General features: G+C 49.6%; 1 protein-coding gene across 1 annotated transcript; it reads left to right on the top strand.

The window, feature by feature from the left end:
• Window positions 1-204: 204 nt before the first annotated feature.
• On the top strand, window positions 205-18,361 carry c22h10orf53 (chromosome 22 C10orf53 homolog). Its single transcript, XM_038783043.1, has 3 exons — window positions 205-365; window positions 6,003-6,122; window positions 18,078-18,361. Exons 1-3 carry the CDS (start codon window positions 272-274, stop codon window positions 18,140-18,142), a joined length of 279 nt encoding a protein of 92 aa, XP_038638971.1. The 5' UTR covers window positions 205-271; the 3' UTR covers window positions 18,143-18,361.
• Window positions 18,362-18,898: the final 537 nt, after the last annotated feature.

Here is an 18,898-nt window from a genome sequence, read left to right as displayed (position 1 = left end):
AGTGGAGTGGGGGGGGGGGTCAGTGGAGTGGGGGGGGGGGGGGGTCAGTGGAGTGGGGGGGGTCAGTGGAGTGGGGGGGGGGGGGGGAGTGGGGGGGGGGGGGGGGGGGGTAGGGGGTCAGACTGACGAGCGGAAGTTTCGCGACTTTTTCTCGATCCCGGTGATTTCACTTCCTTGGCAACCAGTCGGTGTTGTGGTGGCACCGGGCGGGCTGTCCACAGGACCGGAGCTCGGAGCGGGGGTGGGGGCAGTGCCGGCTCCGGGGGTCTGGATGCCGCAGGCCGCCTTGGTGACCATTCGCTATGGTCCCTATGAATCGTGCGGGGTTGTGAATTACAGGAGCAGCCGGCTGCAGGGGCTGCAGGGTAAGAGGGAGCAGACCCAGCAACCCCCCCCCAACACCCCACTCTACCCCAACCCCCAACACCCAACACCCCCCTCTACCCCAACCCACCATCCCCCCAACACCCCCCTCTACCCCAACCCACCATCCCCCCAACACCCCTCTCTACCCCAACACCCCCTCTAACCCCAACCCACCATCCCCCCAACACCCCCCTCTACCCCAACACCCCCCTCTACCCCAACCCACCATCCCCCCAACACCCCCCTCTACCCCAACCCACCATCCCCCCCTCTACCCCAACCCACCATCCCCCCAACACCCCCCTCTACCCCAACCCACCATCCCCCAACACCCCCCTCTACCCCAACCCACCATCCCCCCAACACCCCCCTACCCCGAACCCACCCCCCTCTACCCCACACCCACCATCCCCCCAACTCCCTCCCAACACCCCCAAACTGTCCCCCCAAACAAACTCCCCCTCTCTCCCCCAAACTCCCCCTCTCCCCCCAACTCCCCCCCAACCCCAAACCCATCCCAATCCCCAACACCCCTTGCCCCCCAGACTCCCACCCCAACACCCCCAAACTCCCCCTCTCCCCCCAAAACTGCCCTCTCCCCCCAAAACTCCCCCTCTCCCCAAACACCCCTCTCCCCCCAAAACTCCCCCTCTCCCCCCCAAACTCCCCGTCTCCCCCCCAAACTCCCCCTCTCCCCCCCAAACTCCCCCTCTCCCCCCAAAACTGCCCGTCTCCCCCCAAAACTCCCCCTCTCCCCAAACACCCTCTCCCCCCAAAACTCCGCTCACCTCTCATCCCCCCCCAAACTCCCCGTCTCCCCCCCCAAACTCCCCCTCTCCCCCCAAACAACTCCCCCTCTCCCCCCCAAACTTCCCCCTCTCCCCCAAACTCCCCCCCTCCCCCCCAAACTCCCCCTCTCCCCCCCAAACTCTCCCTCTCCCCCCAAACTCCCCTCGCCCCCCAAACTCCCCCTCTCCCCCCAACTCCCCCTCTCTCCCCAAACTCCCCCTCTCTCCCTAACCCCCCTCTCCCTCCCAAACTCCCCCCTCCCCCAAACCCCCCCCAAACCCCCCTCTTCCCCCCCCAAACCTCCTCTCTTCCCCCCCAACCCCCCTCTTCCCCCCAACTCCCCCTCTCTCCCCCCACAAACTCCCCCCTCTCTCCCCACAAACTCCCCCTCTACCCACCAAACTCCCACTCTCTACCCCCCAAAGTCCCACTCTCTCCCCCAACTCCCCCTCTCTCCCCCCAAACTCCCCCTCTCGTCCACCCCAAACTCCCCTCTCCCCCCCAAACTCCCCCTCTCCCCCCAAACTCCCCCCTCCTCTCCCCCCCAATTCCCCCTCTCTCCACCCCCAAACTCCCCCTCTCCCCCCCAAAACTCCCCCTCTCCCCCCCCAAACTCCCCCTCTCTCCACCCCCAAACTCCCCCTCTCCCCCAATCTCCCCCTCTCCCCCAATCTCCCCCCTCTCCCCCCAAACTCCCCCTCTCCCCCCCCCAAAACTCCCCCTCTCTCCCCCCACAAACTCCCCCTCTCTCCCCCACAAACTCCCCCTCTCCCACCAAACTCCCACTCTCTACCCCCCAAAGTCCCCCTCTCTCCCCCAAACTCCCCCTCTCTCCCCCCAAACTCCCCCTCTCTCCACCCCCAAACTCCCCCTCTCCCCCCCCAAACTCCCCCTCTCCCCCCCAAACTCCCCCTCTCTCCCCCCCAAATTCCCCCTCTCTCCACCCCCAAACTCCCCCTCTCCACCCCCAAACTCCCCCTCTCTCACCCACAAACTCCCCCTCTCCCCCAATCTCCCCCTCTCCCCCCAAACTCCCCCTCTCCCCCAAACTCCCCCTCTCCCCCCAAACTCCCCCTCTCCCCCCACCTCCCCCTCTCCCCCCAAACTCCCCTCTCCCCCCAAACTCCCTCTCTCCCCCCCCAAACTCCCTCTCCTCCCCCAAACACCCCCGCTCCCCCCACAAACTCCCCTCTCCCCCCACAAACTCCCCTCTCCCCACCCCTACTCCCCCTCTCTCCCCCCCTCGAACTCCCCCTCTCCCCCCCGAACTCCCCCTCTCTCCCCCCAAACTCCCCCCTCTCTCCCCCCCCAAACTCCCCCTCTCTCCCCCCCAAACTCCCCCTCTCTCCCCCCCAAACTCCCCCTCTCTCCCCCCAAACTCCCCCTCTCTCCACCCCCAAACTCCCCCTCTCCCCCCCAAACTCCCCCACTCCCCCCCCAAACTCCCCCTCTCCCCCCCAAACTCCCCCTCTCCCCCCCAAACTCCCCCTCTCCCCCCAAACTCCCCCGCTCCCCCCAAACCCCCCGTTGTCCCCCAAACCCCCCATTGCAGCGCTGGGGAATAATGAAATTATACTCTCCCTCTTGGTTAGCCCGCTCTTACAGCACTGAGTCCTTCATAGAATAGAATTGTTGAATTCTACAGTGCTGAGAGACGCCATTCAACCCATCAAGACACTTCGAAAGACCACCCTACCTGGACCCCATCCCCCGCCCTGTAACCCCACTCTTAGGTGGCAATGCATCATGGCCAATCCACCCAACCTGCACATCTTTGGACTGTGCGAGGAAACCGGAGCACCCGGAGGAAACCCACGCAGGCTCGGAGTGAATGAGCAAACTCCACAAGGACAGTGACTCGGGGCTGGGATCGAACCCAGGTCCTCAGCGCCGTGAGGCAGCAGTGCTAACCACTGCACCACTGTGCAGCCCCCATTCTCTGAATTATGAGTCAGTGTAATCTGGAACGCACTCTCTGAATTAAGAATTATTATTTGCAGGGATTCACTCAGAGTACAGTTTGAAAGTCGCTGTTGAGGGTGTCATGGCTGACAGATATTGCCCAGGGCTTTGGGGCCCTTTCTGCCTGTGGAATCTTTCGGCCTCGCCTAACCATTGCAGCGGTTCCCCCGGCAACGTGGCCAGATTGTAACACAAATGCTTTCGGCAGTACTGGAAGATCCTCCCGGTGGCCAGTGAGAAATCGCCTCTGGCGCCGGAGACCCACCGTGGCCGGGGGGTGGTGGGAGTGGTGGGCCGGGGGGGGAACTATTGTGTCAAATGGTGATGCTGCCAGGACTGTGGGGATGCATTGTACCACTTGAGCCCTGAAGCCAGTTAAAGGGACACCTAATTCAGAAAAAGTTTGAACCAAACTATTTTTGCTGGCTGTGCATTATACAGTGACAAATCACATTGTGAAAATCACCGCATTAATTGTCCCCCCTGTCATCTTTGAACGACTGCTTTTCAGATGCGGGAAACATAATTCTTAATTAATCATCCATTGTTGCTCTGAATACGTTAAGAGTGACAAATATGCCTAGATGGTAGATTCTCTCCCCAGCGGAACATTTCAAAATTGATCCAAAAGCTCCTGTGATTATTTTTTTCTCACTGTGGAGTATATTTATTATTTATAGTTTCACATTTTGCCATCAATGTTTTGAATTGATCAATACTGGGATAACTCGCCCAGGCCCTGAACCACTAGGCCACAAAGAAACAACCAGTTTTTATAGTTACTTTGCTGCCAGCAGATATATTGAATTCAATTTTACAATTTAAATTGGTGATCTCTAGTTAGTTAGTCCTGTACCGTTCCCACGAGACCACCACATTAAGAGTGAGGTGATAATCTTGGGCTTGGGTGAAGCACTCTTGCTTCTTGGTTGGAAGGGTCTGGGTTTGATCCACTCCAGAGACTTGAGGGCGCTCTTGAACTGGACAGAAACAGAATCCCATTTCAGGCACAGTGCCGAGAAAGACCCCGCTATTTAATTGCCGTTTTTTTGTTGCATCTTCGAGGAATGCATCACCGAGACCAGACTTTACGTCATTTCCTGCACTGACGAAAGTCACTTTCACAGTAACTTCATTGAAGCCTACTCGTGACAATAAGCGATTTTCATTTTTCATTTCATTTGACGAGCAAATGATCGGGGCTTCATTTTGAAATGCCGCCCCGATCTTTTGACCCCCCCCCTCTGCCACCCCACCATGGCTCCCAGACCTCCCTAGTACACCCACCTTACCTCTTACAGGGTCCTCGAGCCCAACCCACCCCCAACCTACAGCTTAAGGGCAAGGCAGCCCGGGTCCTGATCCCTGGAACGGGCAACCATGGCACCCGGGCACCTTGGCACTGCCAGTATGGCACCCTGACAGTGCCTCTTCGAGCCTGGCATTGCCACCCTGGCAACATCTCACGAGACTAAACGGCCTTGTTGGGACTCCAAGTCGGGTGTGACAAGGCCATTAAATTGGGTGCGCTCCATTGTTGTGGATGCCACCTTTGAGGACCAGTGTCCTTTCTCAGGTGGGTATAAAAGATCCCACGTGTGTTTCCCCTGGGCCAATATCTATACCTTAGCCAACATTATTTCAACAACTTCTCTGAGCACGCATCTCATTGCTTTTCTCAGGACCTTGCTGTGAGCAATTTGGCTTTCTAGCTGAATACTTCCGCTAATTTTTTTATATAGAACAGTACAGCACAGAACAGGCCCTTCGGCCCTCAATGTTGTGCCGAGCCATGATCACCCTACTCAACCCACGTATCCACCCTATACCCGTAACCCCCCACACCATTAACCTTACTTTTTTTTTTTTTTTTATTAGGACACTACGGGCAATTTAGCATGGCCAATCCACCTAACCCGCACATCTTTGGACTGTGGGAGGAAACCGGAGCACCCGGAGGAAACCCACGCACACAGGGGGAGGACATTAATTAAGTTCCAAATGTCAATGCCACTGAGGCTTAATTTATTGTTGCTTTTAATTGAAAAGTCAGCGCTAAAATCCTGAAAGCCTCTGTGCTCCAGAACCTCGTTTTATCGATCAATATCTTGCCTGTCTATAGTTTGTAAGTTACTCTCTCACGTTTGATTTGATGTCATTTTTACTCAGTTGAAATTAATGACATTTAAATTCTGTATATTTGGGTGTATCAGGTTTTAAAAAGGTTGTGTGGGAGAATGCTACTCATCAAAGATCAGTTGAGGGCGATTGACAGAGATGAGCCTGTTCCTCAATATTTGGGACTTTTTGGGGCGTATGGTGGTAATTCTAACCCAGCCCACCTGTTGGTAAACACAAGGGATTGGGTACAAAACTGTTTAAATTTTAATCTCTATTGAAGCCAATTGAATTTGGTTAATATTACTTGCAGGAGCTCACATTAAAGTATTCAGTTCTCAAATGAAAGCGTTACATAGTTTAAGAGCACATAATACCCAGTAATCAATGATCCTGCATGGCGTGAGACCGGACCACAGTTCTCAGTTCTGATCGCCATCTGTCTTTGGCAGCCTGGGAGGAGCTGGGTAAAAATTGGACGAATTAAGGATTAATTATTTCTTCTCTTCCACCTTTTCCCTGACATTAGTGGCTTTTCTGCTTGCTTTCTTTCTTCCCTCAACATTCACTCCTGGCTGAGCCCAGGTCAGGGTATTGCAGTTTATCACTCTTACATTTTTGTATCAAGATTTTAAAATTACAATTGATTGCTGTTTTATACAAAGGGTAGCCTGAAGCGTAATTGTTGGTTGTGTGATGGATGTTCTCCAAACCCTCAAAGAAAGAAATAAGATTTCATGGCATTTTATCCCCTCTCATTTTTGAAGCTATGCTGGAGGCCAATGGTCATCGTTGGATTCTGGAACAATTTCTCGACTGGAATACGGTGGAGCTTATTGTGAAAGGAGAGTCCGTCTTCAAGTGTAACATAAAAGATCTTGATTTTGGTAACCAATTATCAAATTTATTTTATACATAACATTATGGGAAACTTAGACTAACAATTATTTAATGGGATGTGGGCATCGCTGGCGAGGCCAATATTTTTATTGCCCATTCCTAATTGCCCTTGAGAAGGCTGCGGTGAGCCGCTTTCTTGAACCGCTGCAGTCTATGTGGTGTAGGTACACCCACAGTGCTGTTAGGGTTGGGGTTTCATGCTTAACATTCTGTGTTCAGTGAACTAGCGGTGAATTATACCAACTAGGCCAATGAATAAAACCATTTATTTGGAATCGTTAGACATTTGAGTGTGAACTTTGTGATGTGATGGTGTGGTTTTTCCAGCCCTGTCACTATTGGGTCTGAAGAGGCATCTTATCGGTATCTACAACTTAACCTTATCACAGCGGCTCCTGTCTTCAATTATGAGGCTTTGATGCTACTGTTTGTGATGTTCTTTGTTTGTTTAAATTAATATTATTAAGGTTGTAGTGTTGCTACAAAGAACATGCAGAATTTGTACAAAATCAAAGTCAATTTATTTATACTACGCTATAAATTGTGAATTCTTAAGTATGCCGAAAAAGCTAAGTATTAGATCAAATAGCTACAACTACTGAAAATCACGACTGTCTCCAACCCTCGCGTCCTAACTCACTCCAAGAGCACGTAGACCACCATGTGGGTTAACAGATGTGCTCTTACTCCATCTAGTGGCTGGATGCTATAATCACACACTATTCTATATGATCATTCATATATACAAAGATGATATACGATATACACAATGATGATATACTAGATATCATTACACTGTTGATTGTTTTAATTTCGGCTCCGATGCTTGACTGTTGGACATGTACTTAAGATTTTTTTAATTTGTGAAATATTGCTGGAGTGCAGTATGTAACACGGTGCACTTAAAAAGTACTTTTGCCTGCGTTCCTCCATATATTACAGCTATTGTCCTGCAATTGAATGTGTGAAAAATGGAGCTCAAAAAAATATTGTATATTTCTTTAACAGGCGGTGTCTTTGCAGGAGTGTTGTAATTAATAGCACAAACTTGCATCCTTTTAAGCCAAATCAGATTTCAGTTTAATCCCAAAGTGCCTTTCCTTCATCAATCAAGCACTGGGTACGCGAGTGAAAACGCTAAGGTCAGAGGGATGTTGAAGTGTCTTACCGCTTCAATACCTCATTATTATAATTGAACCAAAGTTTTAAGTGGCTCCTTCTGATCACTGCTGTCCTTTGAATATGAGCCCATTGATTTTAATTTGATGCTGCAATTCTCCTGCTGTGTTTATAGAGGCTGTTTGACCAAACAACTTTGAGAATGTGACCAAACCAATCCAAAATGCTCACCTTTCTGTTATGAGATAATTTAAATGACGATATGTTTAAAGTCACGAGCCTGATATACCTACCCTGGCACCTCCTCATGACAGCTTGTGTAAATCAACCTGATGTTCACATTCCAGTTTCATTACTGTTATTGACCGTTGGAATATACGCTGCTTGTACGAAGAAATATTTTCTGTGCCAGTTTACCAACACGCAAACTTAGATATAGATTTCATAGAATCCCTGCAGTTCAGAAGGAGGCCATTCCGCCCATCGAGTGTGCACCAACCCTCTGAAAGAGCAGCCCGCCTAGGCAGACTCCCCTGCCCTAGCCCTGTAACCCCACCTAACCTACACATTCTTGAACACTAAGGGTCAATTTAGCATGGCCAATCCACCTAACCTGCACATCTTTGGACTGTGGGAGGAAACCGGAGCACCCGGAGGAAACGCATTCAAACACGTGGAGAAAGTGCAAACTCCACACACAGTTACCTGAGGGCGGAATTGAACCCGGGTCCCTGGTGCTGTGAGGCAGCAGTGTTAACCACTGTGTCACCTTGCCGCCCAATCATTTCATGGTCATCATTAGACTTTTAATTCCAAATTTTTATTGAATTCAAATTCCATTAGCTACCCTGGTGGGATTCGAACCCGGCCCCCCAGAGCATTGCCCTGTGTCTTTGGAATACTAGCCCAATGAAAATACCATTATGCCTCCCATTGTTTGAACATCTACGTGAAATTTGACACTTTCTCTCATCCTTCTTCATGGTTCAGGCGTTTTCCCCATTTTCCATCTGGAAAGAAATTGCTGGCCTCTTTTTAGGATGCAGCGTTCCAGAGTGCTGCCAAATTAATTGTTCCAAAGTTGCACTATATTCTAAACCAATCATATTTGAATGCAGCAGAACTGGCTACAGAAAAATGAGTAACTAATGCTCCGGACATCACAATCTTACTCCTCGCCATATGTTCACTGAGTCTGGGTTCAATTCAGGTTAAGTGGAATCCTGCATTGTAAACGTGGAAGAGTAAAAATCCCTGAATAATGTGGAACATTGACAACTATATTACAGAGTATATCAGGGACACATCAGGGTATCACAATGATGTTTTTCCAAGTGGCCAGCATTTATATGATACCTTTCACCTGCACCAAGTGTCTCAAAGCACCTTACAGCCAATGCAGCATTTTGTTTTTGAAGTGAGGTCACTTTGGTGGAATTTTATGGTCCCTCCCACAGGTGGGATTTTCCAGTCCGCCCGAAGTCAATGGACTTTTGAATGGCTTATTGCATTTTCCAGCCCCGCCCTTTCAACGCCAGGCAGGGGAGTGAGAACCTCCAATCTCTCAATGAAGAACGCCGTGCGTTCAGAGGAGAGGGTGATTGCAGTGCTTTTTCCCTATATGTGCTCCTCCATTGTACTGACCCAGGGAGTGCAAATCCTCCGGAAACTTTGCCAGATTTCCACGTAACTCCCGCTGGACATCCGGCACCTTCCACCCGGTGGACGGCTCCAGTGGCTCGATATCTTCCTGTGCCTCAGCACCTTCTTGGTCTCCACTCCTCCGATTGACAGGGAATGGGCACCCTCTGTCTCTGACAGCTGCTCAGGTGAATGGACATACTTCCCCCAATATGCGTATTTGTGCCAACAGGCTCCACCTCACCGAGTTGCCAGTGTCTAACGTGGTGCGAGGGGCAGAGCGACAGTGCGACACTGCAACACCTGAAGGACTCTCCTTCTCCAATGTTATTGGTGAACTGTCCAGATCCTCTATTGCTCTGGACGATGATCCACCTTATGGATGAAAAACAGCAATGAATGTACACGAGCATTAAGGAGGAAGTGACTGCTGCTAAATTCTGCACATGGGCATGATTCCAACAATGGAGGAACACAGAGGAACATAACCCTGTGTTCCTTACCCCGATCCCTCTATTTCTAAAGCTGTCCCCCCTTCCCCCATCAAAAGTCTACCCTTATCCCCCTCAAAAATTCCGGCCTCTCCTTAACCAGCAGATCTCGTATGCTGCTCGCATGTCAACTCAACCATCTGTTTGGCTATGTTCCAGTCACTCTCCTTCCTCTTCACCTGCGAAGACAGCAGCACCTTCACAAGTCCCTTTTTCTCTATGGCAGAAGTTTCCAAGCTCCTCTCCTGCATCACTGGTCCATGTGCCCAACACATTGCAGGACTTCTTCCTTCTAGGCGTACCTGCCATCCTTTCTAGTCGTGAACAGCCTTGTTGGCACAAGCCTCCTCTGCATCTGGAGCTCATCGTGTAGCACCTTCCAATCCCACCAAATGCACGTCCACACAGATACATTCATTCAGATGTAAAGGGACTTCCTCACTCACCCTTGCAGGGCGGAGGAGATCATTCTCCCTCTTCTGACACTACAGCCAAGCCCGCCACACGATCCTATGGCTGCTCAGTATCGCCGCCCCCTCTGTCTGGGCTTCCTGGGTGAGATGTTGAGGTTTCCTCTTGTCATCCCCTGTCCTTCACTGACTGCCTACAGAATGCTCCGTAAGCAGTCGGCCGAGAGACGAGGGGCTGTTTGTGCGCATCGCCACTTGCTTGGCTTTGTCCTCTGGTCGCCGCGCCGCCCAAATCCCTTCGCACGTTGGCCTGTCCCTGCTGCAGGATAGCAGAGATTTCCTGCCTCTGAAGAGCGCCCGGCCCTCCACCAAGTCCCAAATCTGTTCCCTCGGCCTTGCCACCGTCCTTCCGGGTGTCCTTCAAACCCCCTGCCCACAGGTGGCTTCATGGAGCAGCCGACCCTTGTTCCAGCCCCTCCCCCTCTGCCACCCCCAAAAGCAGTGGCTCCCCTCATTAAGTGATTACCCTGGCCAGCTGCTAATTAGCCAGCCAGAGAGTAATTGCTGTCATCGTCGGGTGGGGTGCTTACATCTCTGTCCGGATCTGCCAGTCTGTCACGTACGCCAAGAGACAAAATTCAGGCCCCTGCGTGGGACTTGGACAGTGTTTATGGACATTAAACATTGAGGCCCAGGGATTCTTACGGAGACCAGCAGCAGGGCCAAGGCAAAATTAGCCAATCAGACCCAGGCTGCTTACTGGTTGCGGGAGTAATGGGTGTTTGGGAGACAGCCGGTCAGTCAGATTGACCAACAGTTTGTGGCCCAGGGGTTAAGGTTAGTCCAGGAGGAGGCACACTCAGGAGCTGGGCAGGCAGTTGCCAGCAGCAGCTGTACAAGATGAAGGCAGCCACCACGAAGGAGAGCATCACCTTCCAGATACCAGCTTCATTTTGGCACACTGGGCTGAATCGCTGGCTTTTAAAGCAGACCAGGGCAGGCCAGCAGCGGGGGGTTCAATTTCCGTACTGGCCTCCCCGAACAGGCGCCAGAATGTGGCAACTAGGGGCTTTTCACAGTAACTTCATTTGAAGCCTACTTGTGACAATAAGCGATTTTCATTTCATTCCGACAAACCCAGCGTTTGAGAGCGAATCTGTGCCGTCAGCTGTATGTGAGCCTCACTGACTGACTCCTCGGGAAACACCAAGAGCTTCAACAGCATTTCAGCTCTAGTTGCCTGTATTGAAATTGAGTCCTGAGGATTTAATCATGGGACCTGTCTGACGCAATTATTGATTCCTGATGATTTGAGATGAATCGATACCAGCAAAGACAGTCATTACCCCTCTGTGATTGTCATTTCAACAATCTGTGCTTCATTCCCGCCCCCTCCCTGTGCACAGCCAGATGCAGTCCCTTAATAACACTGAAGGCTCTCAGTGCTTAGGACAAGAATATTGGAAGAATTAACGTGGAGTGAGAACACAAGGCGAACAGCAAAGTAACTGGGTGGGCTGATAATGTGGCCAGGGTATGGACGGCCCCACACTCTGTGGGAGATTCTATCAGGCTGCCTTCCAGAGGAAAACCATAAATCTAACAGTTAACAGCAATACCTCTTTTCAGGACAGACTGCCTTGCTAAGTGCCAATCAGGTGCCTAACTGGACAGTGTCGGGACTTCCTCAGCATCAAGGAGCTTAGGGGCCAAAGTCTCACCCACTGAGAGCATCCAGACAATCAGAGGCCAGCAGCTCAATTGAATGGCAGTGCCATTGGGAGGCAGTGGCTACTGCTGGGATGACATCCGATCAAGTTGTGATATCATCATTGGATCCCAGGCCATGAGAGATTGATGGGGTTTGCGGGGGGTGGGGGGGGGGGGGGGGGAGCAGAGGGGTGGAAACAAGTTGAGGCATGGCTCTTATTGGGCCCCCTAAGTTTGGGTGGATTGGCCATGCTAAATTGGCCATGCTAAATTGCTCCTTGGTGTTCAAAGATGTGCCGGTGAGGTGGATTGGCCATGATTAATGCACGGGGTTACAGGGATAGAGTGAGGGAGTGGGCCTAGGTAGGGTGCTCTTTCGGAAGGTCGGTGCTGACATGAAGGGCCGAATGGCCTCCTTCTGCACTGTAGGGATTCTATGGATTCCTTTCTGATGCTAGATTCCTTGATCAGGGGGAGTGGGCACCACACTTCCTTTGAAAGAGGGGTACCCACTCCCCCACCCACTCTGGAGTTCACAAACAGCCCCGCACTGTTTATACCAGCAGCAACAGGGTGAGGTCCTTCAGTGGGCATTCGTTTCCCACTGAAGGGCCTGAATTGGAGTGGGAAGGCCGTCCACCAACTTCCTGTCCCAGGTTTAATTGGGGATAACGCTGTTTGTACATTTCAGGCCACCATCTCATCAGACAGAATCGTGCATCCCCCACTGCCACAATACACACCACAGGGAAGGGCATTAAATTCTATAGAGTGTAGTTCAGGCAGCATGAGCACGATTGAAAAGGACATGAGAGTACCGTGCTGGGCACATTTAACCGGATGTTTCCCGATGATTGCAGGGCCGAGAATGACCCCACTATTAAATGGGATTCTGCTTCATTTCCGGGCCTCGGCAAGGAACGCTTCACCGAGGCCGCACTTAGTTCCATTTCCTGTACTAACGAGCTGCACTCAACAGTGCAGGAAGAGATTGGGGTGCCAGCCTTGCAGTGCCACCTGCTGGGCACTCTGGCATTGCCAGCATGGCACCTGGGTGGCAATGCCAGGGTGCCAGGCTGGCAATGCCATGGTACTCAAATGGCATTGGTGTGCCATGGTACCACCCTGCCCATAGCCCGAACACTCAGTGGCCCCCAATTACCAGGGAGAGCAGCGCTAAGCGGCACTCACACGAGGCCTCTAAGGTGTGGGCCTTAGATCCCAAGGCTTGGGTAACTCTAGCGCAAGCATATTCAAGTGAGCCTAACTGAATACTTGAATATGCAAATCAGGATCCCGCCCACTGTGGGCACGATCCAGATTACGACGCCTCGCAAGATCTCATGAGTCATGACGAGGCCGTTAATTCTTGTTATTGGCCTCTTGCGAGTCGGGTGCGTCAAGGCCGGTTGATCGCGGCCCATATCTTTCAGCTCCTAAATGAAACCAGGGAACTTGTGTAAAGGCCCAAATTATTAGGAACACATCAGGTATATTATTATGCATAGTGCGTGTAAAGTCAGGAGTAGATCTGACCATCGCGCAGTGCTAAGAACCGTGCATGATTATCCGGATAACTCCGACTCGGCACCCGCCACAAAGCCTGATTTAGGTCTCTCTTGCAATTCACCCATTGAGCCTCGCTCCGCACCGGACACAATGTGGTGGTAGAATCGCACCCAAAGCCGATCATGTGCCAGTGCTTTGATCGCGGATCTCTCCAGGAACTTGTCTTTTTGGCGGAACAGTGCATCAGTGATGACAAGCTGGTGTCCGTGCATTTGGTGAGCAGGAGAATCCCATTGGAGTTGCAATTCCCAACTCTTTCCTTTCCGGATTTGGGAGTCCTTTCCAACCTTGGCGTTGAAAATCCCAAGGAGGATGATCTTATTGTCCCTCGGAATGCTGAAGAGTATGGTGTCCAGGGTGGAGTAGAAGCCTCCTTTGGTCTCATCATTGGCATCACGGGTTGGGGCGTAGGCACGCATGACCATTGGCTAATGGTTCCTGGCATGCTGTAGAGGGAGTGTCATGAGGCGCTCGTTGATGCCGACAGGGAGCTCTGAGAGTGGGTGGACAAGTCTGTTCTTGATAGTGAATCCAATTCCATACATCCCAGACTGATTCTCAGGTTTTCTTCTCCAGAGGAAGGTGTAACCACCACCATCTTCCCTCAGCTGTCCTTCGCCTACTCTTCGGGTCTCTTGCAGGGCAGCAACGTCAATACTGAAGTTTCGAGTTCGCAGGAAACAAGAGCAGTTCCCCATTCTGGTCCATTGTTTTGCTCAATATCCATAAGGGTTTGTACATTTCAGATTCCGAAATTGAGTTTAACTTTGATTTTCTGATCGCGTGTTGATGGGCCTGCTCGATGGGGTTTTCCAGCCAGGTTGGAGACAGAACTGACTAATTTTAGGGCACCTTTTCTCGCCCTTTCCCCACGCAGGGTGAGTAGAGCGGATCCTGAAGAGAGCTGCCTAGTGGTGAAGAAATTTGCCAAAATAATCTCCTGTTCCTATTTCAAAAGCGAGACAACGGAATCAAGCTCCATCGCCTGTGTGCCGGTCCGAAGCTAGAACTTCCAGATCTCGTAGTCCTGAACCCTTCACCTCTCACTGATGGCCGCAAGGCTTGTCTGTGTGGGGGGTTGTGCTGGTTTCCTCTAGGTAGATACCTGGTGCGGGACGTCTTTTAATGTGGCTTTGCAGTCACTCATCAGCAGTCACACAGTCCATGACAGAGGGTAGGGCCAGTTCCAATGGCAAGGGAACCTCGATGACTGGAGATCTCCCGACTGCTACAGCCTTCATCCGCCATTCCAGCCGTTGCTACCATATGTGTATCTTCTGGCAGATCCGCTGTTGAAGACTTGTTTTGGATTACGCTTTGGCTGGTTCCTCACCTCCGACCGTACAATCATGGGTGACCCTGTCAGGGGTTTAAGACTCCCGACGGCATTGCTCTTGGGATCAATGGAATGTTCAAGCCCCTCCACCCCGACAAGGTGGCAATCCAAGGAAAGGCATGAAATAATGCTTTCTAACCATATCACTCTTTCAGAAAGGGCCTGTGGACATTGGTTTCACTGGGTTGTCTGTGGTAATCCTGTGGAGGGGAGGTTTAATAGGGGGAAAAGGAAGAAATGGAAGGTATACACCTCTGACAGTTCAGTTATGCAGCCAAGTGGATCAGTTAAGAACAATCACCCTCCTATTTGCTAATTTGAATATTAGATACCATCTAAATTAGATACCATCATAGTTTAAAAACTAGCATTAGACCGTTCAGGAGAAATGTTTGGAAGATTGTCTTCACTCAAAGGGTGGAAGAGGTTTGGAACTCTCTCCCACAAACAGCAGTTGAAGCTCGAACAATTATTAAATTTAGAGATAGATTTTTGTTAAGCAAAGATATTAAGGGATATGGGTCAAAGGCAGGTATATGGAGTTAGCCCACAGATCAGCCATGATCTCATTAAATGGCAGGACAGGCTCGAGGGGCTGAATGGCCTACTCCTGTTCCCATATTCCTATAAATTTATGCAAATACATACTTACCTGCAGTATTCATACAACTGGAAAAATACATACATAATATACAGAAGAAAATGTACTGATCTTGGCTTTCAGATGTCCAGTAACACTTTTAGGATTTAAAAATTAAAAGTAAAAGGTTTATTAAGCAGAAGAAAAGACAAGTTCAGCACACAAGATTCCAATTACATAGTTAAAATTAGTCTTACAAAACATTCCCTGCAAAAGATGTCCTACTTCAGGCCCACAAGTAAATACCTTCCAGGCAACTTGCCCTTGTAGATCTTGAACTATAAAAACCTAGTCATAATACCCAAGACAAAGGGTGGGATTCTCCGCCGGTGGGATTCTGCATTTTGCCAGCGCCCAGGAGTTTCCTGACGGCGTGGGGCTGCCCCACAATGGGAAACCCCATTGACTGGCCGGCGTAACGGAGAATCCTGCCGGCGGGTCGAGGCAGAAATGTGGCGCGGAGGGGCAGAGACTCCAGCCCAAAGTTTCTGTCGCTTTAATAAGGTATACCACGCAACCTCTCACACCCACTTCCACTGTCGCTTTAATAAGGTATACCACGCAACCTCTCACACCCACTTCCACTGTCACTTTAATAAGGTATACCACGCAACCTCTCACACCCACTTCCACTGTGGCTTTAATAAGGTATACCACGCAACCTCTCACACCCACTTCCACTCTCGCTTTAATAAGGTATACCGCCCAACCTCTCACACCCACTTCCACTGTCGCTTTAATAAGGTATACCGCCCAACCTCTCACACCCACTTCCACTGTCGCTTTAATAAGGTATACCACGCAACCTCTCACACCCACTTCCACTGTCGCTTTAATAAGGTATACCACACAACCTCTCACACCCACTTCCACTGTCGCTTTAATAAGGTATACCGCCCAACCTCTCACACCCACTTCCACTGTGGCTTTAATAAGGTATACCACACAACCTCTCACACCCACTTCCACTGTCGCTTTAATAAGGTATACCACACAACCTCTCACACTCACTTCCACTGTCGCTTTAATAAGGTATACCACACAACCTCTCACACCCACTCCTACTGTCGCTTTAATAAGGTATACCACGCAACCTCTCACACCCACTTCCACTGTCGCTTTAATAAGGTATACCACACAACCTCTCACACCCACTTCTACTGTCGCTTTAATAAGCTATACCACACAACCTCTCACACCCACTTCCACTGTTGCTTTAATAAGGTATACCACACAACCTCTCACACCCACTTCTACTGTCGCTTTAATAAGGTATACCACACAACCTCTCACACCCACTTCCACTGTCGCTTTAATAAGGTATACCGCCCAACCTCTCACACCCACTTCCACTGTCGCTTTAATAAGGTATACCACACAACCTCTCACACCCACTTCCACTGTCGCTTTAATAAGGTATACCACGCAACCTCTCACACCCACTTCCACTGTCGCTTTAATAAGGTATACCGCACAACCTCTCACACCCACTTCCACTCTGGCTTTAATAAGGTATACCACACAACCTCTCACACCCACTTCCACTGTGGCTTTAATAAGGTATACCACACAACCTCTCACACTCACTTCCACTGTCGCTTTAATAAGGTATACCACACAATCTCTCACACTCACTTCCACTGTCGCTTTAATAAGGTATACCGTACAATCTCTCACACCCACTTCCACTGTGGCTTTAATAAGGTATACCACACAACCTCTCACACCCACTTCCACTGTCGCTTTAATAAGGTATACCGCACAATCTCTCACACCCACTTCCACTGTGGCTTTAATAAGGTATACCACACAACCTCTCACACCCACTTCCACTGTCGCTTTAATAAGGTATACCACGCAACCTCTCACACCCACTTCCACTGTCGCTTTAATAAGGTATACCGCCCAACCTCTCACACCCACCTCCACTGTGGCTTTAATAAGGTATACCACACAACCTCTCACACTCACGTCCACTGTGGCTTTAATAAGGTATACCACACAATCTCTCACACCCACTTCCACTGTCGCTTTAATAAGGTATACCACACAACCTCTCACACCCACTTCCACTGTCGCTTTAATAAGGTATACCACACAACCTCTCACACCCACTTCCACTGTCGCTTTAATAAGGTATACCACACAACCTCTCACACCCACTTCCACTGTCGCTTTAATAAGGTATACCACGCAACCTCTCACACTCACTTCCACTGTCGCTTTAATAAGGTATACCACACAACCTCTCACACCCACTTCCACTGTGGCTTTAATAAGGTATACCACGCAACCTCTCACACCCACTTCCACTGTCGCTTTAATAAGGTATACCACACAACCTCTCACACCCACTTCCACTGTGGAAATCTAAGAAGCCTTCAGAAAGAAGGTTGCTTTTTTGTAGCCCAAGACTTTGTTGGCTGATTCAAACTGCACATCTCCTCCCACCCCATTCCAGGAGGCCTTCTTGAAACAGCCAATAAAAAAATAAACTCAATATCTGTCCTGAAATATACTTTTTTCCCTTTCATCTTCGATTCCATTGTCCTCAGCACTTCTTTGAACCCAACTTTTCCAAAACATAAAATGTTTTCATGTTTTCCTACTTTTGGATCAAATAAAATGTATTAACTTTCCCTTGTTTCAAATGCACAAACCTAACAATATATATAAAGTATATATTAATACTTTGAGCAGAAATAATATTATTTAAAATAAATCAAACTGCAGTAGATGATCAACAGGAGAGGCAACGTCGCTTGAGAAAAACAGCGGTAATGTTTTGGTAGGTGATAGCTATTGATGTCATCATTGACCTGAAACGTTAACTCTGTTTCTCTCCACAGATGACGCATGCCCTATTGAGTATTTCTGACATTTGCTGTTTTTAATTTCAAATTTCCAGCATCTGCAATATTTTGCTTCTGTTCCAGATTATCTAAAACAGTTTCTCCAGTATTTTTTTTAAAAAATGGTTCAAAGTCCAATTTTCCACTGCTTTTTCATCTGCTTTTATTTTTCAGGAGGTGATGGAAAGCTGGACCCAATATGCAAGGAAGCAGTGAAGGCAGTGAGGGATGCTTACTGACCGGTTGACGAATTGCCACTGTAGTTTGTATCCCCACTTCCTTCCAGTGGGATGAAATATGGTTTCCAGTTATCTCATTTTCTGACGTGTGTTAATGATGTGGACCCTTCTCTGGGGATTAGCAGGAAATTGCTGAAATCTATACCAGCCTAATTCAACAGCTGCTCCTTTTGTTGTTTAGAAATCTTAGTAGAATTAAATAAAATCTTTTCATGCATATACTATAGTCACATCATTCTTCAACATCCTGAGTGCAGCTACATCTGTGCAGTTCTAGCTCACTGCAATCACAGATAAAGTAGGTAGAAAGGTGTCATTTTTTTTGGCATTAAACAAGTCTTGCATTTATATGGTGCCTTTAACACGATAAAATGTTCCAAAACACTTCACAGGGATGTTTTCAAGGAAGATTTGACACCAAGCAGCATTTGGCGCAATTTAGGGCAGGTGTCCAGATATTGGTCAGAGGTAGGTTTTTAAAAATGCCTTCGAGGAGAGATCACAGAATGGTACAGCACAGAAGAGGCCCTTCGGCCCATCGAGTCTGCACCGCCGCATGAAAAACACCTGACCTGCCTGCCTAATCCCATTTGCCAGCATTTTCCCAAAGCCCTGAATGTTACGACGTGCCAAGTGCTCATCCAGGTACTTTTTTAAATGATGTGGAGATGCCGGCGTTGGACTGGGGTGAGCTCAGTAAGAAGTCTTACAGCACCAGGTTAAAGTCCACCAGGTTTGTTTCAAATCACTAGCTTT

This window comes from Scyliorhinus canicula, chromosome 22 (assembly GCF_902713615.1).
Source record: "Scyliorhinus canicula chromosome 22, sScyCan1.1, whole genome shotgun sequence".
Taxonomy (NCBI): Eukaryota; Metazoa; Chordata; class Chondrichthyes; order Carcharhiniformes; family Scyliorhinidae; genus Scyliorhinus; species Scyliorhinus canicula.
Note: the sequence above shows the minus strand (reverse complement) of the source record. Positions and strands in the feature narration are given on the sequence as shown.